At 36.0% G+C, this 26620-nt stretch overlaps 1 protein-coding gene across 6 annotated transcripts in view; it reads right to left on the bottom strand.

Annotated features, from left to right (window-relative positions):
* Positions 1–26620, bottom strand: part of DENND1B (DENN domain containing 1B) — a 271874-nt gene that overhangs the window by 75143 nt on the left and 170111 nt on the right. For all 6 annotated transcript variants that reach the window (XM_027611195.2, XM_027611198.2, XM_027611199.2 and 3 more), the window contains one exon: positions 14213–14314. In XM_027611195.2, the coding sequence (XP_027466996.1) occupies positions 14213–14314 (102 nt within the window). The remainder of the gene's footprint in view (positions 1–14212; positions 14315–26620) is intronic.

The raw sequence follows: 26620 nt of genomic DNA, 5'->3' as shown, positions 1-26620 counted from the left end.
CAGAAACTGGGGCCTCAAGAGGTTAAGAAGTCCACTGTCAATGAAAACAGCCTGTTATAGGCTGATATAGAGAAAATAAACAAGATGTTTTTATATAGTACTTAAATAATTCAAATAATAGTAACTTAAATAATTAAGTTTAAGTAATAATGATAAAGCAAACTACCAGAACATTCCCTTCCTTAAAAGGTCCCTCCTTGAGTGCCCCTCTCTCTCCACAGAAAAGACCATAAGCCCTTCAGCTTATCCTTTCCTTGCCTGCCTTTATAGTTTTACCACACAAATCATATATTAATTTTTTTTGTTGTTAAACATGACATGGAAGGACTCATCATAGTAATTCGTCAGTAATTTGTTGTTCATTTAATTCATTCATATTCAGTTTTGCTGCAGCTTATTTATTTCCCTGCTGTATGATGTTCTACTGTATGAATATAACCATTTGCTCATTTTAATACTGATGAACATCTAAGATTACTGCCAGTATTTTACTTTTATGAGCAGTGTTAGTAAATGATTTTTGGTGCACAACTTAATGTGGAATTCATAAGAAATTTGCATGTTTAACTTTCAATGCTAGTGCCAAAGTGTTTTCTAAACAATTTGTGCAAATTTACACTCCCATGAACACTTAAAACTTGATCCCTTGTTCCATGCCTTTGCCAAATTTTGAGATTTTCAGGTTTTTAAAATTCAGCCAATCTGGTGAGTATGAGGTGATATTTCATTGTATTTTTTAAATTTTATGTTCTCTGACCACAAATGAGGTTTAGTACTTTGCATACAATTAGTTATTCAGGCTTCTTCATTTGCATATGCTAATTCAAGTCTTTTGCACAATTCTATTGGATGGATATGCTTCTTACAGACATGTAGGACTTTTGTTTTGTTTTGTTTGGCTTGGTTTTAATTCTAGATTCCAAATCCCTGGGTGGTTCGTATGTATTACAAATATGGTATCTTTTAATAACCAAAAGTTCTTAATTCCAATAAAGTCAAATTCATTTAAGCTTTTCCTTCATGTCTTAAGAAACTTGTCTCTCTCCTAAAAGTAATAAAAAATAAAGTCAATTTGGTGTCTTCTTTCTAAATCTTTTTCTTTTTTTTTTAGCTAAATTATATGCATTAGGAATTTCAATGGAAATAGGTAACACCTTTTTCAGAGGGAAATTTTCAGTGTTTCAATATTAAGTATGATGTTTATTGAAAATATCTTTAATCATGCCTTTTTTTTTTAGTTTTCACCATGAATTTTTTGAAAAATTTCTGCATCTGTTGAGATGCTCTAATGATTTTTCTCATATAATCAGCTAATGTAGTGAATTACATTCATAGATTTCCTAATATGCAACTGCCATTTAATTTCTGGAATAAATGCAACCTGCTCATAAAGTAGTATCCTTTTTATATATTGCTAGAATTGGCTGCAAATACTTTAAATTTTTGCATCTATGATTGTGAGTGAGGCTGGCCTATAATGTTCTTCTCTCATGCTCTTTTAGGATCTGGAACCAAGATGATCTTAGCTGTATAAAACAAATTGAAGAGTATCTCCTTTTTTCCATTATCAAAACAGGAATTTTTTGGAATTTGAACTGGAACCATTTTATTCTTGAATGTGTGGAAGAACTTGCCTATGTTACACAAATCTATATATTTACCATTTATTTTGTTCTTCCTTCTTGCATCTTAGACTTTCCATCTTGGATCTGAGAAAACTTTATTTCTCCCTGAAGTACTTTCTTAAAGTACTCCCATAAGGATTTCTTTCTGCTATGGGTGTAGTAGTAAGGGTTCAACCAAGAAGCAGAACCAGTAGGAGATTTGATAGGTACACACACACACACACACACACACACACACACACACACACACACACACGAGATTTACTACAAGGAATTGGTTTACATGATTAGGGGGCTAGATAAGCATGTCTGAAATTCATAGGAGAGGTAACAGGAAGGAAAAATTATGAGCAGGAGAATCCATAGGCAGAGGCCAAAGCTGTCATCCATGGATAGAATTTCTTCTCTCTCCCAGGGAAGCCTCAGTTCTGAGTTTAAGGCCTTCCATCTGACTCAGACAGGCTTACCTAGATTGTCTACAGTCAAATGATTAGAAGTTTTAATTATATATGTAAAAATACCTTCACTGAGAGGAGCATTTGATTAAGTAACTGGGGATTTTATCCTAACCAAGGAGACACATCAATAAAGCCAACATAAAGGGCAAACTCAGTTTTTTGGGAGGAAATGTTTTTATATCACTCTTATAATGAGGATGTCTTTTTTTTAAGATTTTATTTATTTATGTGACACAGAGAGAGAGAGAGAGATCACAAGTAGGCAGACGGGCAGGCAGAGGGAGAGGGAGAGGGAGAAGCAGGCTCCCGGCTGAGCACTGAGCCCGATGCAGAGCTCGATCCCAGGATGCTGGGATCATGACCTGAGCCGAAGGCAGACACTTAACCAACTGAGCCACCCAGGCACCCTGAGGATGTCTTTTAGTTGCCATAGATTCTAGATATTTTTTCTCAGCACACTGAAGATATGGCAGTATCTTCTAGATTGCTGATGTGAAGCCAGCTGTCAGTATACTGCTTTGACGGTAATCTTTCTTGCCCTTCATGTTGTTTTTAAAATTCCCCCTTATTATTTAATGCTTTAGAGCCGAACATATGGTGTGGCTATAGATTTCTTTTTATTTATTCAGTTTGGATACGTTGGACTTCTTAAATTTATAAAGTGGTGTATTTTACTGGTTCTGGCATTGTCCTTTCAGCTACTACCTCTCCTCCAAATTGATTAGATGGCTTTAGACATTTTCAACTCTACCCTTCATGCCTATTAACCTCTCTTATATTCTCTATTTCTTCATTTCTCTGCATTATCTCTGGCTAATTTCTTTTTCAGATATATCTTCCAATTTAGCAAATCTCTCTTCAGTTAGATCTGATCTGCTGTTAAACCCATCAATTTCCTTTCATTTCAATTACATGTTTCCTACCAGAATTATATTTGCTACATTCTTAAAATTGGTTCCACTTCTTGAATGTTTTTTTTTTAAAGATTTTATCCATTTATTTGAGAGAGAGAGAATGAGAGATAGAGAGCATGAGAGGGAAGAGGGTCAGAGGGAGAAGCAGACTCCCTGCTGAGCAGGGAGCCCGATGTGGGACTCGATCCCGGGACTCCAGGATCATGACCCGAGCCGAAGGCAGTTGCCCAACCAACTGAGCCACCCAGGCACCCTTCTTGAATGTTTTTATATCCTGAACATTTTTAAAGCTTATCTTCTATTTCTTTGAACATCTTAAGCATAGCTATTTTATGTTCTATTTTTGATAATTCCAATAATTAAAGTCTTTGCAAGTCAATTTTTGTCTGCTGTTTCTGCTAATTCTCATTCATGATTTATTTCCTTGTATGTTTAATAATTTCTAGCAGTGAAATTTTTCTTTGGAATTATAGCTTGGAGAATTCTTTGGTGCCTGGATTCCTCAAGAGATGTGTGTTTACCTCTGCCTAGGGCCTGACAGTGCTAACAATTTAGGATCACTTTAAACTTGGCTTGAGTTGTGTCAGACCAAGTCTGAAATTATTAATTCAGACTTCAAATTCCTGTAACAGGGTGGTGTGTTTACTTCTCAGCAGCACTTTTTCCTCCCCTCCACTCAGTACCAGTGCTTCAGGGTACAATCACCAAGAAATGAGTTAAGGGAAGGAGCAACCTTATTTCTTGTTTACTTTTACACTAAGTCATCCCAGATTTGTGGGAGTAGGGTCTCCTAATACACATCTCAACTTGGGAAGTAAGCACTGGGCTTTGTCTCCTGTGTCCCCACCACAAAAAAGTTTTTTAAATACTGCATTTAAAGTTGTTTCAGCACACAAGTTACCTCTGAATCCTTCCTGCCATATGAATCCTTCCTGCCATATTCAGAAAAAAAAAAAAGAAAGAAAGAACAGTTTATTTTAACTCTTAACTTAAAATTATACGTTGCTCTCCTGGATCTCAATTTTGATGCATAAGCATTGCTGAATAAAGAGAGAACCTGAGGTGTTCCTGACCTATAATGGAGCACAAATTCATAATAATGAATAGTAATCATTTTTACATAATAAGTATTTTTATATTCTTTCAGAAAGAGCAATAGTATTTTGAGGCTTCATCTGCTGATAATTTTTTACTAATTGATTCTTATTTTTATTTTTCTTCTCCTTTTCCCCCAAGCTTTAATACAGTGTAATTGGTAATCAAAAAACTGCACATAAAGACTGTTGAATCACAGATCTGTACTTCTGAAACAAATAATGCAATATATGTTAAGAAAAAAAAAAGAAGATAGCAGGAGGGGAAGAATGAAGGGGAGTAAGTCGGAGGGGGAGACGAACCATGAGAGACGATGGACTCTGAAAAACAAACTGAGGGTTCTAGAGGGGAGGGGGTGGGGGGATGGGTTAGCCTGGTGATGGGTATTAAAGAGGGCACGTTCTGCGTGGAGCACTGAGTGTTATGCACAAACAATGAATCATGGAACACTACATCCAAAACTAATGATGTAATGTATGGTGATTAACATAACAATAAAAATAAAAAACTGCACATAACTAATGTAGATAATGTGGTAAGTTTGGACATATGTATACACTTTTGCTATAATCACCACAATCAAGGTAATAAACATATCCAACACCTCCTTGCATCCCTTTGTATTTTTGTTTGTGCTAAGAAAACTGACATGAGATATACCCTCTTAAGTTTTTTTTTTTTAATAAAGATTTTATTTATTTATTTGACAGTGAGAGAGAGAACAGGGGGAGTGGGAGAGGGAGAAGCAGGCTTTCCGCAGAGCAGGGAGCCCGATGCGGGGCTCGATCCCAGGACCCTGGGATCATGACCTGAGCCAAAGACAGATGCTTAACAACTGAGCCACCCAGGCGCCCACCCTCTTAACAAGTTTTAAATACATAATAAGATAATTGTTAACTATAGGCACTATGTTGTATAGTGAATCTCCGGAACTTACTCATCTTTAGAAGTTTGTGAAACTGTTTACAGGAATCTTTTAAATTCTTTCAGGGCTATCTTCAAGAATCATTTCTTAAGGGTCATAAAATAATATCAAGCTTGAGAATATGGTCAACTGGTGCATGTAAAACTAAGTTGTCTATATAATGGGTTCTACTTTAATTGACCATTTTAATATTTTACTTTTAGCTTTTCTTTTTAAAGATTTTATTTATTTATTCATGAGAGGTGGGGGGGAGAGAGAGAGAGAGAGAGAGAGAGAGAGAGAGAGAGAGAGAGAGAGAGAGAGAGAGAAGCAGAGGGAGAAGCAGGCTCCCAAGGAGCAGGGAGCCCGATGCAGGACTCGATCCCAGGACCCTGGGATCATGACTTGAGCCGAAGGCAGATGTTTAACCATCTCAGCCACCCAGGTGCCCACATTTAGCTTTTTTGACCGAGTTTTATTTTTAAAAAATCCTGCATATATTTGTATTCTATTAATATAATTGCTCTAAAATGAGGCAGACACTAAAATTTAGTAAGCTTCTACAAAGTGTTGTGCACTGTGCTGAGGTATACATGTATTAATTCACATAAACTCTACCAAAACCCTGTTAGGTGGTATTTCTATTTTAAAGAAAAATAAACAGATACTTATGAACAAACAGCTATTAAGTGATAAAGCCAAGATTTAACCCACCTCTATCTGATTCCTAAAAAATACAAGCATTTTGTAAGTATATAAATTACTGTGTCTGAATTACATCTAATGAAAAGCCTTTAGTTACATTCTCATGGTCAAAGGTTAAGCAATAAGTTAGATATTCTACCCACCCATTCAATTCTTAACCCCCATATAATCTGATCTTCACAATTTGGTTTTGACAATGGGCAGTAGTACCATCTCTCCTTGACAGATAAAAATACAAAAAGGGTACTGCTATTTAACTCAAGAAGCATGCACTAGAAGACTAGTACAGGACTACACTGTGCTGTATATGTCAGCATTTATAAAGACCATCCCATGATCCTCATACAACTCTTGGAAGCAATTCAGTCTAATATAGGCACACAGCACCAAAAGTAACCCATTCCAACTTTAGAAATTCACAAAATATCTTTGACCCTGAAACTATCAAACATGATTCTGCTTCATCTAGATGTTGGATGAATCTAACTCTTTCTTTGAGGTAAGCCTTCACATATTACAAAGCAGTTATAGCCCCCCCCGAATATTTTCTAATTATTTTTTAATTTTTTATTGTTATGTTAATCACCATACATTACATCATTAGTTTTTGATGTACTGTCCATGATTCATTGTTTGTGCATAACACCCAGTGCTCCATGCAGAACGTGCCCTCTTTAATACCCATCACCAGGCATCCCCCCACCCCCATCCCCTCTAGAAACCTCAGTTTGTTTTTCAGGGTCCATCGTCTCTCATGGTTTGTCTCCACCTCCGACTTACTCCCCTTCATTCTTCTCCTACTGCTATCTTCTTTTTTTTTTTCCTTAACATATGTTGCATTATTTGTTTCAGAAGTACAGATCTGTGATTCAACAGTCTTGCACAATTCACAGCGCTCACCATAGCACATACCCTCCCCAATGTCTATCACCCAGCCACCCCATCCCTCCCACCCCCACCACTCCAGCAACCCTCAGTTTGTTTCCTGAAGTTAAAAATTCCTCATATCAGCGAAGTCATATGATACATGTCTTTCTCTGATTGACTTATTTCACTCAGCATAACACCCTCCAGTTCCATCCATGTCGTTGCAAATGGCAAGATCTCATTCCTTTTGATGGCTGCATAATATTCCATTGTGTATATATACCACCTCTTCTTTATCCATTCATCTGCTGATGGACATCTTGGCTCTTTCCACAGTTTGGCTATTGTGGACATTGCTGCTATAAACATCGGGGTGCACGTACCCCTTCAGATCCCCAATTTGTATCTTTGGGGTAAATACCCAGTAGTGCAATTGCTGGATCGTATGGTAGCTCTATTTTCAACTGTTTGAGGAACCTGCATACTGTTTTCCAGAGTGGTTGCACCAGCTTGCATTCCCACCAACAGTGTAGGAGGGTTCCCCTTTCTCCACATCCCGCCAACATCTGTCGTTTCCTGACTTGTTAATTCTAGCCATTCTGACTGGTGTGAGGTGGTATCTGATTGAGGTTTTGATTTGGATTTCCCTGATGCCGAGTGATGTTGAGCACTTTTTCATGTGTCTGTAGGCAATTTGGATGTCTTCTTTGGAAAAATGTCTGTTCATGTCTTCTGCCCATTTCTTGATTGGATTATTTGTTCTTTGGGTGTTCAGTTTGATAAGTTCTTTATAGATTTTGGATACTAGCCTTTTATCTGATATGTCATTTGCAAATATTTTCTCACATTCTGTCGGTTGTCTTTTGGTTTTGTGGACTGTTTCTTTTGCTGTGCAAAAGCTTTTTATCTTGATGAGGTCCCAATAGTTATTTTTGCCCTTGCTTCCCTTGCCTTTGGCGAAGTTTCTAGGAAGAAGTTCCTGCGGCTGAGGTCGAAGAGGTTGCTACCTGTGTTCTCCTTTAGGATTTTGATGGACTCCTGTCTCACGTTTAGGTCTTTCAACCATTTTGAGTCTATTTTTGTGTGTGGTGTAAGGAAATGGTCCAGTTTCATTCTTCTGCATGTGGCTGTCCAATTTTCCCAACACAATTTGTGGAAGAGACTGTCTTTATTCCATTGGACATTCTTTCCTGCTTTGTCAAAGATTAGTTGACCATAGAGTTGAGGGTCCATTTCTGGGCTCTCTATTCTGTTCCATTGATCTATGTGTCTGTTTTTGTGCCAGTACCATACTGTCTTGATGATGACAGCTTTGTAATAGAGCTGGAAGTCCAGAATTGTGATGCTGCCAGCTTTGCTTTTCCTTTGCAGTATTCCTCTGGCTATTTGTGGTCTCTTCTGGTTCCATACAAATTTTAGGATTACTTGTTCCATTTCTTTGAAAAAAGTGGATGGTATTTTGATGGGGATTGCATTGAATGTGTAGATTGCTCTAGGTATCATTGACAAATTCACAATGTTGGTTCTTCCAATCCATAAGCATGGAACGTTTTTCCATTTCTTTGTGTCTTCTTCAATTTCTTTCATGAGTATTTTATAGTTTCCTGAGTACAGATCCTTTGCCTCTTTGGTTAAATTTATTCCTAGGTATATTATGGTTTTGGGTGCAACTATAAATGGGATCGACTCCTTGATTTGTCTCTCTTCTGTCTTGTTGTTGGTGTATAGGAATGCCACTGATTTCTGTGCATTAATTTTATAGCCTGCTACTTTACTGAATTCCTGTATGAGTTCTAGCAGTTTTGGGGTGGAGTCTTTTGGGTTTTCCACATACAGTATCATATCTCTGCAAAGAGTGAGAGTTTGACTTCCTCTTTGCCGATTTGGATGCCTTTGATTTCTTTTTGTTGTCTGATGGCTGTGGCTAGGACTTCTAATACTATGTTGAATAGCAGTGGTGATAGTGGACATCCCTGCTGCGTTCCTGACCTGAAAAGCTCTCAGCTTTTCCCCATTGAGAATGATATTCACTGTAGGTTTTTCATAGATGGCTTTTATGATATTGAGGTATGTACCCTCTATCCTTATACTCTGAAGAGTTTTGATCAAGAAAGGATGCTGTACTTTGTCAAATGCTTTTTATGCATCTATTGAGAGGATCATATGATTCTTGTTCTTTTGTTAATGTATTGTATCACATCAATTGATTTTGCGGATGTTGAACCAACCTTGCAGCCCAGGGATAAATCCCACTTGGTCGTGGTGAATAATCCTTTTAATGTACTGTTGGATCCTATTGGCTAAGATTTTGGTGAGAATTTCTGCATCCATATTCATCAAGGATATTGGTCTGTAATTCTCCTTTTTGATGGGGTCTTTGTCTGGTTTGGGGATCAAGGTAATGGTGGCCTCATAAAATGAGTTTGGAAGTTTTCCTTCCATTTCTATTTTTTGGAACAGTTTCAGGAGAATAGGTATTAATTCTTCTTTAAATGTCTGATAGAATTCCCCTGGGAAGCCATCTGGCCCTGGGCTTTTGTTTCTTGGGAGATTTTTGATGACTGCTTCAATTTCCTTAGTGGTTATAGGTCTGTTCAGGTTTTCTATTTCTTCCTGCTTCACTTTTGGTAGTTGATACATCTCTAAGAATGCACCCATTTCTTCCAGGTTATCTAATTTGCTGGCATAGAGTTGCTCATAATATGTTCTTATAATTGTTTGTATTTTTTTGGTGTTGGTTGTGATCTCTCCTCTTTCATTCATGATTTTGTTGATTTGGGTCATTTCTCTTTTCTTTTTGATAAGTCTGGCCAGGGTTTTATCAATCTCGTTACTTCTTTCAAAGAACCAGCTCCTTCCTTCGTTGATCTGTTCTACTGTTCTTTTGGTTTCTATTTCATTGATTTCTGCTCTGATCTTTATTATTTCTCTTCTCCTGCTGGGTTTAGGCTTTATTTGCTGTTCTTTCTCTAGCTCCTTTAGGTGTAGGGTTAGGTTGTGTATTTGAGACCTTTCTTGTTTCTTGAGAAAGGCTTGTATTGCTATATACTTTCCTCTTAGGACTGCCTTTGCTGTATCCCAAAGATTTTGAACAGTTGTGTTTCCATTTTCATTGGTTTCCATGAATTTTTTTAATTCTTCTTTAATATCCTGGTTGACCCATTCATTCTTTAGTAGGATGTTCTTTAGCCTCCATGTATTTGAGTTCTTTCTGACTTTCCTCTTGTGATTGAGTTCTAGTTTCAAAGCATTGTGGTCTGAAAACATGCAGGGAATAATCCCAAACTTTTGGTATCAGTTGAGACCTGATTTTTGACCTGGGATGTGATCAATTCTGGAGAATGTTCCATGGGCACTAGAGAAGAATGTATATTCCGTTGCTTTGGGATGGAATGTTCTGAATATGTCTGTGAAGTCCATTTGGTCCAGTGTTTCATTTAAAGTCTTTATTTCCTTGTTGATCTTTTGCTTAGATAATCTGTCTATTTCAGTCAGGGGGGTGTTAAAGTCCCCCACTATTATTGTATTCTTGTCAATGTGTTTCTTTGCTTTTGTTATTAATTGCCTTATATAATTGGTGCTCCCATGTTAGGGGCATAGATATTTACAATTGTTAGGTCTTATTGTTGGATAGACCCTTTAAGTAAGATATAGTGTCCTTCTTCATCTCTTATTACAGTCTTTGTTTTAAAATCTAATTTGTCTGATATAAGAATTGCCACCCCAGCTTTCTTTTGGTGTCCATTAGCATGGTAAATGGTTTTCCACCCCCTCACTCTCAATCTGGGGGTGTCTTTGGGTCTAAAATGAGTCTCTTGCAGACAGCATATTGATGGGTCTTGTTTTTTAATCCAATCTGATAGCCTGTGTCTTTTGATTGAGGCATTGAGCCCATTTACATTCAGGGTAACTATTGAAAGATATGAATTTAGTGCCACTGTATTGCCTGTAAGGTGACTGTGACTGTATATTGTCTGTGTTCCTTTCTGATCTATGCTGCTTTTAGGTCTTTCTTTGCTTAGAGGACCCCTTTCAATATTTCTTGTAGGGCTGGTTTTGTATTTGCAAATTCCTTTAGTTTTTGTTTGTCCTGGAAGCTTTTTACCTCTCCTTCTATTTTCAATGACAGCCTAGCTGTATATAGTATTCTTGGCTGCATATTTTTCTCGTTTAGTGCTCTGAAGATATCTTGCCAGTCCTTTCTGGCCTGCCAGGTCTCTGTGGATAGGTCTGTTGCCAATATAATTTTTCTACCATTGTAGGTTACATATCTCTTCTCCCGAGCTACTTTCAGGATTTTCTCTTTGTCTCTGAGACTCGTAAGTTTTACTATTAGATGTCAGGGTGTTGACCTATTTTTATTGATTTTGAGAGGGGTTCTCTGTGCCTCCTGGATTTTGATGCTTGTTTCCTTCCCCACATTAGGGAAGTTCTCTGCTATAATTTACTCCAATATACCTTCTGCTCCTCTCTTTCTTCTTCTTCTGGGATCCCAATTATTCTAATGTTGTTTCATCTTATTGTATCGCTTATCTCTCGAATTCTGCCCTCGTGATCCTGTAGTTGTTTCTCTCTTTTTCTCAGCCTCTTTATTTTCCATCATTTGGTCTTCTATATCGCTGATTCTCTCTTCTGCCTCATTTATCCTAGCAGTTAGTGCCCCCATTTTTGATTGCACCTCATTAATAGCCTTTTTGATTTCGACTTGGTTAGATTTTAGTTCTTTTATTTCTTCAGAAAGGGTTTCTCTAATAACTTCCACCCTTTTTTCAAGCCCAGCTAGTATCTTTAAGGTCATGATTCTGAACTCTAGGTCCGACATCGTACTAATGTCCGTATTGAGTAAGTCCCTAGCAGACGGTACTACTTCTTGTTCTTTTTGCTGAGGTGATTTTTTTCGTCTTGTCATTTTGTCCAGAGGAGAACAGATGAATGAGAGAACAAAATGCTAACAGGTTAACAATGTCCCCAGCAAATATACTCTATACAAATCAGAAAAGACCTGAAACCAGGGGAAAAGAAAGGGAAAGAAAGAAAGAAGAAAGAGAAAAAAAAAAAGAAAAAGATAAAAACAAACAAAAACAGAACAAAACAAAAAAAAACAGAATATGATCAAATATGATCAGGCTAGAGCATAGATCAGTGCCACACACTAGATTTTGGGTGTATTTTGGTCTGTTAGAAGAAAGTGCCTCCCAAAATTTTAAAGGAAGAAAGACATATATGTACAAAATAAGGGTTGATACAATGAAGGGATGGAAGATGACTGTAAAGATGAAAATTATAAAAGATTTTATAAATGGAATTGATAAGATAAGAAGTTGTTTGAAAGAAGAAGATTTAAAAAAAAAAAGAAAAAAAAAAACAAGGGAGAGAGTGTGATCAGGCAGGAAACTAGAACAAAGCCATACACTAGTGATTTAGAGTATATTTTGATCTGTTAGAAGAAACTGTATCTCAAAATTTTAAAGAGAGAACTTATATATATATATATATATATGCCAAAAATAAGGGATAAAATATGACTCTAAAAATGAAAAATAAAAAATGTTTTTTTAAAAAAGGGATTGATAAGATGTTGGTTGAAAAAGGGAAAAAGAAAAATTCAAAAAAAACCAAAAAACAATTAAAAAAATTAACTTTGAAAAACTAATGAATCATGGTAAAAAAGCCATGAATTCTATGCGCATTATTCCCCTAGCGCTGGAGTTCTCCCGTTCTCCTTGATTGGTAAACTTGGTCTTGGCTTGCTGGCTGTTCCTGCTGATCTTCTGGGGGAGGGGCCTGTTGCCGTGGTTCCCATATGCTTTTGCCAGAGGCAAAATTGCCCCGCCCTTGTCGGTTCAGGCTAAGCAAGCTGTTCGGGTTTGCTCTCCGGAGCTTTTGTTCCCTGCAAGCTCTTGATACAGCTTTGGAGGACCAGGGTGAAAATGGTGGCCTCCCACTCTCTGCCCGGAGGAGCTTAGAACCCGGAGCCCGCTTCTCAGTGCACCCCCAGAGAAAAGCAGTCAATCACTCCCCTCTCCCCGGTCTCGGGCCGCACTCCGTGCTCACCTGGACTGTGACTGAGTGTTTCTATCTCTGGCACCCGACCCCGTGTGGAGTCTCCAAACCCATCAGATCCCTGCGGTGTGCTCCCGCGCCGCTTCTCCCCGGGGACAAAGGGGAGTCTCCCCAGCTCTGCTGCTTGTTGGGTGCCTGCTGGAGGCGCAGTGGCCCAACTGGGCCGCGGATCACAGTTTATGGCCACCCCAAGCTGAAAGCCCGCGCCTCAGCTCTGTCTCTGCAGCCGGCTTCCCCGCTCCGATACCTGGGAGCTCTGCTGCACTCAGGCATCCCCGGTCTTTCTGTGATCCCGAGGGTCCTGAGTCCACACTGTCCCGCGAGGTTTCCACCTCCCACTTAGCCACTGGAGCGACGTCCCTCAGCGGAGCCGACTTCTAAAAGTTCCAATTTTGTGCTCCACGGCTCTAGGACTTGCCAGAAGCGGACGATGGAGGCCCCCTCCCCCGCCATCTATCCTCCCTAATATCGCCTCAGATTCACTTCTCCGCACGTCCTACCTTCCAGTAAGCGGTCGCTTCTCTGTTCAATGAGTTGTTGCTACTCTCTTCTTCGATCTCCTGTTGAGTTCGTAGGTGTTCAGAATGGTTTGATCCCTATTCAGCTGAATTCCTGAGACCAGACGAAATCCAGGTCTCCTACTCCTCTGCCATCTTGCTCCGCCCCCCTTCTAATTATTTGTTAAAAGTTCCTCAGAATATAGATAATAGTATTGGTTTTGTCACCATCAAATTAAATGACTTGTTTAATTTAAAGCTTATCTCAGGTTACATGGTATCTTTTCTCCGAACAGTCCAAAGGATTCTGTTAGATTTTCAGCTTCTCAAGGGCACTACTGAATTTTTTATTCATATTTGTATCTGGGCCCTGAGCAGCTTATGGCCCACTGTAGGTCTTCATTAAGTGTTGAATTTACATAAGTAACTTTACATTTAAATTATCATGTGGAATAAGAAAAATGTTTAGAACTTAATTTAAATTACACAAACAGAAACTAAGATAAGCCTGAATTAAGAGACTTGCTATGATCACACACTGGAATGAAAGAACTAGTACTTCTAAACATTCTGAATTCTGATGTTAAGCTACCTGCTTTTTGAAATGGCATTTACATTTTCTGAGCCCAAAATTAAGATACATAGTATGACTATGAATTTTTTTCTGAATTTTAAATGTATAATTATGACATCTGTTTTTATAAACTGGATTACATTAGGACTGTCCTACAAAAAATATAGTTTGCTTAACTATTACCAATCTATCATACCAAACTAACTCTTAGATGTCTTACATGAAACTAATCATGTTGGTTTCAAAACTATGTGAATGAATACTCTTCCTCAGACTAGCACTTTCAATGACAAATTTTTTAATAACAAAGTTACTTTTACATAATTTTCTGGAGTGCCATGCCATAGATAACTACAGAGTTACAAAAGAAAGAAAAATTTCTTGTAATTCTAAAACAGACATTACTCAGGGTTTTGACATACTTTTGATAAAAGTGATAAAAATGTGTTATGTATTTCTGTTACATTTCTGTTATCTGTTACAGAAGGAAATGTGGAGGTCCACTCTTACCTGCTTGAAAAGTTGGAGGTTAACTGCAGTTTCCAAGAACTGTTTCATCAGACTTGAGCGGTGCTTTACAAAACTCTCCTCACAGAAAGTGATGGGCTCACCCTAGACAGAAATAAAGATTTTTAGGGTATCAATAGAAAGTCAGTCAGAGAGCAACAGTCTCTCTAAAAAGGCACATGGAGGGTCACGGAGGAAGTATAAGACACAGAATCAACTTCAAGATGCTGAACGTCTAAAAGGAGTCAAAGAGACTCTTAGACAAAATAGCTGGATTTCAGCCTTGGAGAAATATTCCTCTACTGACAAGCTTCTACTAGAGCTTCCTAATCAAGGATCCCTGGGGTCTTAAAATTGCTCAGTTTCACTTCCTTAAACTAAGAATGAATCTCCTAAAAACAAAGGTTTAATATTATTAGATTGAATTATGAGTATTAAAAAGAGTATGCATAGCTGAAAAAAGTCAACTGCAGTTTTATCCTAATTAGAAAACATTCTTGCTATAAAAATTGCTGCATTTTTTTGCTATTTATATTTGATCATTAATTTCTTTTTAAATTAATTAGAAGTTCTTACAATAACATTCTCTTTGTCATTTCACATACAATTCTGGTATACTTTCTAGAATAAGTCCCACTTTGTACCTGCCTTAATTTATCCTATTTTTTAAGCAACCATAACTGCAAATTTCTTTTGGTAGCTTATGCTCCATTAGCTTGCTCCTCCTCCAAATTATCAAGAACTTAAATTCTGAATACAGATTCCACTCATTCCATTTATTCCCATACATGACATCAGAAAATTGTCACTCAGTGGCTGATTCCTACCACCTGCTACTTCCCTCAGTAGCCTGAATGGTCCTCTTGCCCATTCAATACATGTGAAGATAAGTGATCCAAATGAATATGAGATAATATGATCCAAATGAAAACTGAGATAAGTGACAATGATTCACTCATTATAATGAATCTTGCAGCTATCTCTATGTTGGCAGTAAAAAGGAAAAAAGCTCACCTTCTAATAGAACTTTGCAAAAATATTAATTTAATTTTAAGGACAACTTAATGCCTTGATTACAGGTATCTATAAATAAAATTCTGAAAATTGGCTCCTGCATGAATAAAATGAGACTAATAATCTAACAGTAATTCAACTGTTACCACTAGCTAATGGAAGCTAATGATACTGTGAATCTGCACTGTTCAAAACAGTAGCAATTAGTCACATGCTGCAATTTAAATTTAAATTTATTAAAATTAAATAAAACTAAAATTTTAGTTCCTCAATATACTAGCCACATCTGAAATGTTCAATTGCCACAAGTCAGTGGCTACTATTAGATAACACAAATACAGAACATTTCATTTATCAAAAAGTCTTCTTGAACAGCACTGCTACAGAAGAAAATAAAATTCAAACACATTATTAGAGAAGACAACCAATAATCTATTAATTGTTGTTACCTAATAGCAGCCACCAGCCAATACCTCATAATAAAATTGCTATTATGCATTTTGATACTGATTATTGCCATTCTTAACTGCCATAGGATGATTTTAAATTATATATTTTAAAAATTAGATTATATAAATATATTTTATATAATCAAAAATCACCATATTTGCCACTATCATAGAGTTTACAACTTAGAATCTATTGGGGTGGGGGGTACAACAAACAGGAAGAGAAAGGTCTATTGTTTTTGCATCCCTGGTATCAGCATCATATCTAGTTACACTGGGAGCCCAAAAATGTTTTATAAGTCAATAAACAAAGTAGCAAGCGATCTAAACTTTGCTCCATATCATTTATTTTCTTTTCAAAAGTAAAAACAAATTTTAAAAATAAATAAAATCATTGTTTTTAATGGCAGTCCCAACTATACCACATTATTACAAAGTGATCAGTACTACTGATAATTTTAGTTTTTATTTGACAGATTTTCTCTAACATGTGAGTTGTAGTTTATTAGCATCTATGATTTTTCCAAAAGTTGTCACTACTACTGCGGAACAGTATTAATTGAAATACAAAGGTCTATCTTCAACTGAAATACTTCTCAATTCAAATATACAGTTCTATCTCCAACTGAAGAGTTTAGACTTTCTATGTTACAATCAAGCATTTCTTTTGACTGGAAGGAGTGGAGGACAAGGGGATGGAGAATTGCAAAGTGAAGGAAAATGGATGAGAGGAAAGTCTACCTGTGCTTTCTTAAGAGTTGGGCATAACTTAGTTTTTAGCCAGTATGACTTATGCTGGCAGAATCCTGTCCTCATTAATCTTCTAGCAACTGCTTTCAATCTTTCAAGAGAAATAGTAAAGAGAAAGTTCAGATATGCTGTCCATCCAGTTTTGATAACACCAATCATAGTAAAAGCTTTGAACTTAACCTTCAAATGATTAACACAGCCTGTTTACCTAGAGTCTCTAATAATAACAAAAAAGACAAAGCCCTGACACATATTAGAATTTTCTCTCAGGGAAAAGAAAAATAAGTCTTGATTAACAATGTTCTAAATTTTTACATATTAATACACAGGAGTCTCAGTTATTGTCATGCTGGGGTGTATGCTATCAAATTATAAATGACTCCCCAGTATGAGTTCTTTTAAATCTGAGTCAAGTTGAATAGCACGATAAGGAACTCTGCTTACGATCTTCCGATTTACTTATGATGTGGTTAAAAATCAGGCTTAGGACTGAGTGGTTTTCAAAAACTTTTCTTGCTCCAAGTAGAGTGACTATATGTCCAGTGTTGCCCAGTTAATTCCCATTTCACTGAAGTATAAAAGATTTCATTTAGGGATACTTCACAGAGGAAGTGGCTTCACAGAGGAAACCTGAGCTGGTTTTGAAAACTAATGGAAGCCTTCTGAAACAAACATGGAAAATATAGTCTTGAGAGAGGCAGGTATAGACAGAAAGTGGGTAGTGTGTTTGGCATAGGTATGCATTAGAGAAAATGCCAGAAGAAGATATTAAAAGACTGGTTGAGGCCTAGTGGCTAATGGATATGAATTAGAAAGTACCAGAGAGAAGAAATAAAAGGTAGGTCAAGCCATATTGGAAAAGGCCTAGGTTATATTCTAAAGTTCTTTTCTTTTTTTTTTTTAACCTTATGGGAGGTATTAGTTTTCTTTTTTATTTATTTGAGAGAGTGAGCGAGTGAGCGAGAGATTGAGAGAGTGAGTGGGGAGAAGGGCAGGGGGAGAAGCAGACTCCCTGTTGAGCAGGGAGCCCAACATGGGACTCAATCCCAGGACCCTGAGAGCATGACCTGAGCCGAAGGCAGGCGCTTAACCCGACTGAGCCACCCAGGTGCCCTAAAGTTATATTCTCAAAGACATCAAGAAGCTCACAGAATGTCCACTCAATGAAGTAACAAGATTGTATGTTTTAAAAGCAAAGTTAAGGGGGGCCTAGGTGGCTCAGTCAGTTAAGCATCTGCCTTCGGTTCAGGTTTTGAACTCATGGGTCCTGGGAATCGAGCCCTGTGTCAGGCTCCCTGCTCAGTGGACAGTCTGTTTCTCCCTCACCCTCTGCGCCTCCCCCCCATTCGTGCTCTCTCTCTCTCTCAAATAAATAAATAAAATCTCTAAAAAAAAATAAAAGGAAAGTTAATACGCAAGAGGAAACAATGGAAATAGGCAGACCAAGTAATAGTGCAATACAAATCTGGCAAGAAAAGATGAACTGGGCAGTAGAAAGGAAAAGTGATGACTACCATTAGCTAACATTGATCGGGCACTCATTACTATCACTAATAATAACAATAGCTAATATTTACATAATGCTTATTATGGGCCAGGTACTCTTCTAAGCACTTTACATGTATTAATTCACATAAACCTCAAATTTACTGTTGTCTTACTTTATACATAACTAAATTAAAATATAGGGAAGGGTTAAGTAACTTGCTCAAGATTACATGTATGTAAGTTGTAGAAGCCTGATTCAGACTCAGTCTATGCTTCCAAATTATCCAATTTCTGAGTATTCAAGACTACATGAAATGTTTTATTTATTCGATATCATGTAATCTGTAAAAGTACAATTTTACTGCAAAATCAACAGGACTGTTTAGCAACTGATGTGGTACTCAAAGCATGGTCTAGGGACTCAGACCTTTTCACAGGGTCTGCAACATCAAAACTATTTTCATAACAATGCTAAAACATTATTTGCCCTCTTCACTTTTATTTTCTCATGAGATCCAATGGAAGCTACATGACTGGTGATATTGCAACAGACTGAAAGCAGAACCAATATGAGAATCCAGCCCTCTTCTTTTAAGCTACATAATTTTGAAAAAATATAAAACAATGCCATTCTTCTATTATTTTTTGTTTAGAAATAGTTATTTCTCATAAAAATATGTTTCATGTTTATCTGTAGTAGTTTTATATTGTTTTTAACTAACAAATATTTAAAATATTTCCAGTTTTAATTTCTAATATGGTAAATAGTGAAAGATATAGGCCACATAAACAAAAGTTCTTTAAAGCCCTTGATAATTTTTATGAGTATAGACATCCAGAGACAAAAAGTTTAAGAACTACAGATATGCAGAAACAAGACAAGCAGGGGTCAAAGAGGACTTCTGGATTTCAAACTTGAGGATCAAAAGATGGATGATACCATTTATTAAAGACCAGAAATACAGAAACAAACCAGATTTAAGAAGAAGTTGATAAAATAAATTTTAGCATATGTCTTTAGTCAGATTCTAAGCTGAGCCTGAGACAAGGATTCTAGTTTAAGTGATTTGCTGGTGGAGAACTCTCAGAAAGTAACTATTATGGGACGCAAAATAGGGCAGAAGAAAAAAGCCAAGCAACAATGTGATTTCACTTGGAAATCAGCCTCAGTTTAAATCTATGAGAAATCACCAAATGTATTGGCAAAGTTATTCCCATCTTGAAAAAGAGACCAGTTTCTCACACCCTTTATCAGTCAGTCATTAGGCATGGTCTTCCCTGGTGGGAGGAGTGGGGAGAAGAATGGAGGTGCCTGGGAAGGCCCTCCCTACTTAGCCAAGGGCAGTTTTTCTCTGAAAAGGATGCCAGCCAGTATAGGGGATCTGGTGAGGGTACCAAAAATGCCCATTATAGCATGGTTAGGGCAAGCAAGATGCTTAAAGGCATGTGGACAAAGGTGGCAAGCAGCTAGAAACTCAAGTTTGGAAATCTTGTTCTTTAATATATATATATTTAGGAATTATCTGCAAAGAACCAAGCATTAAGGTTAAAATGATCATTCTATTTAGGGAAAAAGACTGATGCAACTGAGAAATGCGCATCTATAATCCAATTTATTTTCTAAAAGTTATATTGTTCATTGACAGAAAAAGCAAGTAAAGAAGTATTTAGCTCTGTGGAAAAAGAATAATCATGTAGAAACATAAAAATGTGGAAAAGAAAAACTCTTCATGGTATTATGCTGAGCGAAATAAGTCAATCAGAGAAAGACATATATCATATAACCTCACTGGTATGAGGAATTCTTAATCCTGGGAAACAAACTGAGGGTTGCTGGAGTGGTGGGGGGGTGGGAGGGATGGGGTGGCTGGGTGATAGACATTGGGGAGAGTATGTGCTATGGTGAGTGCTGTGAATTGTGTAAGACTGCTGAATCACAGCTCTGTATCTCTGAAACAAATAATACATTATACGTTAAAAAAAAAAGAAGAAGATGATAGCAGGAGGAGAAGAATGAAGGGGGGGAATCGAAGGGGGCGACGAACCATGAGAGACTATGGACTCTGATAAACAAACTGAGGGTTCTAGAGGGGAGGGGGGTAGGGGGATGGGTTAGCCTGGTGATGGGTATTAAAGACGGCACGTTCTTCAGGGAGCACTGGGTGTTATATGCAAACAATGAATCATGGAACACTACATCCAAAACTAATGATGTAATGTATGGTGATTAACATAATAAAAAAATTGAATGCAAATAAAATAAGTTTAAAAAAAAATCCAATGTGATGGTAAAGCTACTAAATCTTTTGCTCCATGGAAGAGTGATGAGGCAACAGAAAGGAACTAAAGCTAAAATCGTTTCGATAGAATGTCACACAAAGGAGCATGAAAGGATGTAAGAAAAAATACAATTTGTACTAGGGTAGGAATGAAGTTCTTATTACAGAGAAGAGAACCAGACTTTCCAGAAAGGAACTGCCAACATACCTGCCATTAAAGTATTACATTAATCAACAAATACATACTAAGAATGAATCAACAACCTATTGGGCATTCTATGATGAGGCTTGCTAGGTAGTTTGCTATTAATAATAATAAAGATACCAAAGTTCATACTTGATTTACCTGTTAAAACATACAAATCAGAGCAGATTCAAGTTCAAGATTATCCACAGAATAACAAATTTCACACTAAGTCCCTTGTATCAATGACTAATAAGTGGGAAGGAAAAAGGTACCATTAGAGCTGTGTGCTAGAAAACTACATGTCATTAGTACCTGATGGTATTCAAATAAGACTCATCAAGTAGTTGTGGCAGAAGAATGACTTAGAAACGCCCACCAGTGGCATAAATCTGGCCCTTACAGAACACATAATTTACCTTGCAAAGTCTTAGATTCCAACTTCAACATAAAGAAGTAAATTCTCCTTCCTCTGAAAACCTAGAGCCTTTTGTATCTTTCTTTTAGCATTTATTTTCTAAGTTGTATTAAAAATTATTTTTACAGATTTTATTTGTGCATTTTTGAGGTCTGGGACTATATCCTTATATATCTCTGCATTTTTTATTATAATACTCAACATAGTACTTTGTATTCTGAGTGTTCAATAAACACTCAGTTATCCACTAGTTAATATTTGAATTATTTTTACAGGATAGTTAAGACACTAGAAAGATATGGAGGAGATGGAGCTGTTTTTCCTACCCTACTGTATGTTCAGTTTCAAAGTGATTATCATCGAATTAATATAGTATTTTTGTTTAGTGTGTTTTTAAGTATGGATATCTTTCAAGTTCTATATTTTCTTCTGGAGTAGGAAACTTTGCAAGAACAAGAAAATACTTAAACATAGACTAGATCTTTATGCTTTAAGGATATATAAGACTTAGTAAGGATTCATATTGAAAAAAATTAAGGTGTCATGAAGAATGATACTACATAAAAGTGTGAAATATAATAAACAAAGCATCAACATAATACTTATTCAGTTCCCTAATACGGGGGGCCTAATATGTAATGTCACTGTTATATAACAAATATAAACAAGCAAAATTGTCTCCATAATGACAGTATATTTAAATTTTTAAATCTCTTAAATACTCTGTTATCAGTTCTCTTAAGGGAATAGTCAAATATATTCAGGTTCTCACAGAAAATAATATTAAAATATTTTTCAGATTATATAGCATTCTTCTTCCAAGTATCCCAGTGCTATTAATAAGTAAGGTACCACAAGTCTACACTCAGGATTTATTAACCATGAAAACAACACTTTTTCTACTGCTGAAAATTAGTGAGGAAAAAAAAGCCTTATATTTAAATCATAAACTTTAATCCTTATTTACAGCAAAATCTTCTCTCTGTACATATTATTATATGAGTTTGTCCTAAAATTATTAGATCTGTCTTGAATAAAAATAGCTATCAATGTTCCATCTGCCTATGATTCAACAAGCTAAGATGGGGAAAGAAATTGATTCTTCTAAATTAGACACAGCTGTTTCTAGCACTCTAGTTAAATTCGAACACTTAAAAAGATTAATAGAGCAATGTATTAATTTTATACATACTATGAAAAATATACATTTTTCTTTCCCACAATTTAAAGAAAAACACTCTCTATTCTCATGAAACATATTACCAGTAATATAAAAATGAAACCCTTACTAAGAGTCCCTAGCTCTACCTATCCCATAGTAGTGGTGCAGAATTTTTACATTTTTGCTACAGCAGTTAAGCAAGATTCCTTCTCCGTTTAAAAAAAAAAAAAAAACAGCAGAAAGAAAGTGCCATAAAAGCAACCATATTCTATCAGTAGCCAAATACACAACAAATATTTCCTTGGCTACAACCATCTCTAAAGTCAAAAGGTCCGTACTCAAGCTTGGGTAATGAAGTGAATGGATGCCTAAAATGTTTTAGTAAGCATAAAACCAAGAGGGGTGAGCAAATGTACTTTTTCAACTTGGATTTTTAAATCGCTAACAAGTTGACAGTTACAAATCTGTTAAATGGAAACTCTAAGGCAAAGATTTAGTGACTGGCCACTTAAATTATGGATGCCAATCCTGTGCTTAAATTGTTTGAGTTTAATCACAAAATATAACATTATTTACCGATAATGTTTAAAGGAATATAATCCAAAAGGACAACTCTTCCAAATTGCCAGAGGCCTACTAACCAAACTTTATTTTAAAAGGAATTTACTTTTTATCCATTAGCAAGGCTCCCAGCCGCCCAGGAAAGCTTGTGATTGAAACAAATGACAGCACCCCAAGTATTCAAAGGACTAGATCTGAGTGTTACTTCTCTGCTCTTAGAGAATCAAGGATATGCCTTTGAAAGTATTAAGCAGTATTTTAACTCAGGCAAATACTTCTTTAGCATTAGCTGTTGGTCAAAAATTGACTTTTTATTTGTAATAGCTTGTGACACAAATGATACACAGAGGTACAACTGATGACCCTTTATTAGTTATTTAATACAATCACTTACAAGTATTCTCATGTTTATAACTGTTTTTCTTTTGAGGAATCAGAGGAGGGTACTTTTAGTTTTGTTAAAGGGATTTTCCTCCCCAAACTTAGTACTTCTAAAATGTCATTTTAATAATAGTTAATATATAAAGCATTGATTATATGCCAGACACTGTTCTAAGTAACTTACATTTATGAACTCATTTTATCCTCTAAATAACCCAAGAAGAATTATTACCTTTTTTAAAGAACACATGAGGAAACTAAAGCACTAAGACATTAATTTGCCCAAACTCATACAACTAGTCAGTCACAGGAGGAGGGTCTGAACCCAGGCAGCCTGGTTCTAGACTGTTCTTACCACTTTCCTTCAATCCAGTTAGCACATTACTTTGATCTCACATTTTTGAATTCTTAAAAAGTAGCTAACTTGCTACTGGCTAAAATCCCCCAAAATATCAAAATATCCATTGTTTTATTTAAATCACTTTCCAACAACTTTAAGGAACTGTATATTTCTCTCTGTAATTAAGAGCAGGCACAATTTATTTGTCAATAGTGCTAGTGTGTCATTTAAAAGGTATAAATGAGGAACTCTGAGAAGACTAACAACATATTTAGAGTTGTCACTCAGACATTCTATGCTTAATTTAGAATATAAGTTCCTCTTTGGCAGCATTTAGCATAGGTATTTAATATTTGCATTTGAAAATGGACATTCAAATCATCCTGAGGGCTTTCCCTCACAGGCCACATCCGACTGGCTCTCCAGCAACACTACAGAAAACTGAGGGAGTTGGAAGGTGCAGTAGGAGCAGGGGCAGTTACCCCAGGTCGACAAAACCATAAATGGAAATATGTAGCATGAATAATAAATTATTTCCCCAATTCATATACACACCATGGGATGCCTAGACCATGTGCTCCTTCTGAGAAAAGTCCTAAGACTGCATCATTCGTTCAGTCTTTCCTAAGTGTGTACTGAATACCTTCCAAGCATCTTCATTTAGAAGAAATGTAAGTTCAGGACATTTTTCTCAAGAAGAGCATGATACAGTAACAGTGACCAGAGAGAGCAGAAACATGCCACACTGGAACAGCAGCGGGACTGCCGAAGAATAAATACAAATGCAGGCCCCACTATTTACTAGCTGGAGAACCTTAGTGACGTTATTTGTACTCTGTGAATATCATTTTCCTCATCCTTAAAAAGAAAAGGGTAAATAGCCTATCTAAAGGGGCTACTAGTGCCTGGTACCCAGTGAGTACTTATAGGTCAATAAATGTTTTAATAGCAACTAATAAATTATGAATTTCAGTAAAAATAAAAGAACCATAATAAACATACAAAAAAAGGAGAAGAAATGTGTTAAAGAAAGTAAGTATAATCAATTCATAGAAAAAAAGGGTCAGTATAAACTACAGCTTCAAGAATCAGGAAGGAACTAGAAGGTCACGAAAAGCAAGAAAGATAAAAGCACTACCAGGAACAAAGAACATTATTTGTAATAATTTGGAATGTTTGGAAGCCTGAGAAGCTTGGGACATTTGGAGGCTCAGGCAGAATTCTCTGAATTGAGGTCAAAGTTTAGGAAAAAAGTAAAGACTGCCTGCCCATTGTGAGGGCCGTGAAGGAGTCACAGGCCTAATCTACAGGTTTAATTTTGGCAGTGTAAGAGAAATAACATAATAATAAGAATAGTTTGCTTTTATATATAAACAATCATGAAATTTTGAAAAGTAATACCCAGTTAAAGAAGTCGATTTCCTTTAAAGTGATTTAGTAATTTTTTTTTCCAGTTGTACTCTAATAGCTAGAGGATACTACTGAGATATTTTTGTCAAAAGAGAAAAAACCATGAAATAATTTTAACTTCTAAACATGGCTCTTTTTTTGTATCAATTAGAAAATATATTAAAGACATATGCCTATTATATAAATGTCTAAAAGAGTTCACAAAATAAAAAGTAAATGTATTTTGAGTAAATTAAAATATAGAGTAATTTGCAAAGATAATGCCTAAATGACAACAAAAATATTTTATACACAACAAAATCATTTTCCTAAAAACTATTTTGAAAATAAAAAAGTAAGTATATTTAGTATACTTTAAAAATTTAGCTTTCATTTAAGATTGAGTCAAAAGAAATGTAAAAACATACAGAATAAGAATACTGTCCCTCAACTTCCAGAAAGAATTAGCAGTAAAAAAGAAAAATACCAAACATAAAAAGGAAAAAGGTAGATAAGTTAACAAGTTTATAATAAGATGTGATCGATAAACAGGAAAGATATTTTCTGATGAAATGATATATTTTCCCGCAGAAATTGGGAATCTGGCTTTGAAGATAAAAAAAAGTCAAAGTCATTGAAATCTCAGATCCCTATTTGCTCAACTGATAATTTAAATGATTTAAGAAAATTTTCTCTTCAATTTGCTTTCCCCAAATCTGAAGTCCTTCACAAATTTAAAAAGGAAAAGAAAAATGTAGCCTGCAAAGATTAAAAATTATTTAAATGTGGCAAAATTTAAGCTAAGTGATACTTCTAAATCTCCCTCCTGTACTGTAAACTTGAAATCAACCTGTTTTAAAAAAAATCTGATAACCAGAAATGATTTTACAATATTATTAGTATAGATAATTGGTTTCCAGTCTTTTAATAAATGAGACCATGTAACTGTCAATAATTTTTAAAGACTCCCCCAAGTGATTCCCCCATACGTATACTACATGCAGTATTATGACTTCTACAATGCTTTAAAAAATAGACACATATTTCAAAAAGATGAGCATGCAAATTAGACATATGTACTTCTCTGGAGAGAGCAGTTTAGCTGCCTATCCATTTAAGGACTCCTAGTAACTCCTCAGAGATGTAAGAGCCATTGGGTGCTAACTACTAATTGAGAAGTCAGTTTAGGAAGGATATCCCCCATTCACAAGTGTTTAGTGTTTCATCGTTTATGACAGGGTTCACACACCAATTCTGAAAAGTAGACAGGTAAAGTATAAGAACTCTCATTTTCCAAATGAGAAGATCAAAGTCTAGAGAGACCGAGGAAATGGGTCAAGGTTACACAGCTTAATAACAGTGGAATTCCTATTAGATAGCATGTCTTGCTACTTATTACTAACTCAATGTTTTATCCATTACAACTTATTCATCTGGTCATGGAAGGGCAGTGTAATTATTTTCATTAAAATCAGACTAACATATTTAACCAATAATTCAGAGAGAGAAACATGTTTTGATTTATATCTTCTTGGACTATCTAAAAACTCGGCTGGCTACAATTCTACATAATAATCATTTTTAGGGTATTAAAACAAAAAAGAAATGCCAAAATGAGCTAGCATATGCTAAATAGATAAACCCACTCACAAAAGCGTTATGGAATAGGAAGCCGATAAATTTCCAAATATTGCAAAATTTCCAAGCGCCACTATTTTTAAATTTTCACTTTGTACCATCACTTCTATATGCATTAATCTATAAAACCCAACTGTCTAGTTAATTTCTCAATGATCTTAAGATCAGGTAGTTATATTAAAATGCATTAACACACAATTCATTAATTAGTTAAGAGGTAAGCCAATTTAGAACAATACATAAGATGATGTGCCAAAGAATGTGGGAAATAGTAACTAAAGGTTACTAAAAGAACTAAAACCGAAAAGTCAAGGAATACAATGCCTTAAAGCACATTATTTTGTATTTTAAAAGACCT

This window comes from Zalophus californianus, chromosome 10 (assembly GCF_009762305.2).
Source record: "Zalophus californianus isolate mZalCal1 chromosome 10, mZalCal1.pri.v2, whole genome shotgun sequence".
NCBI classification, from domain to species: domain Eukaryota; kingdom Metazoa; phylum Chordata; class Mammalia; order Carnivora; family Otariidae; genus Zalophus; species Zalophus californianus.
The sequence above is the reverse complement of the archived record's forward strand: the minus strand, read 5'-3'. Positions and strand labels throughout refer to the sequence as shown.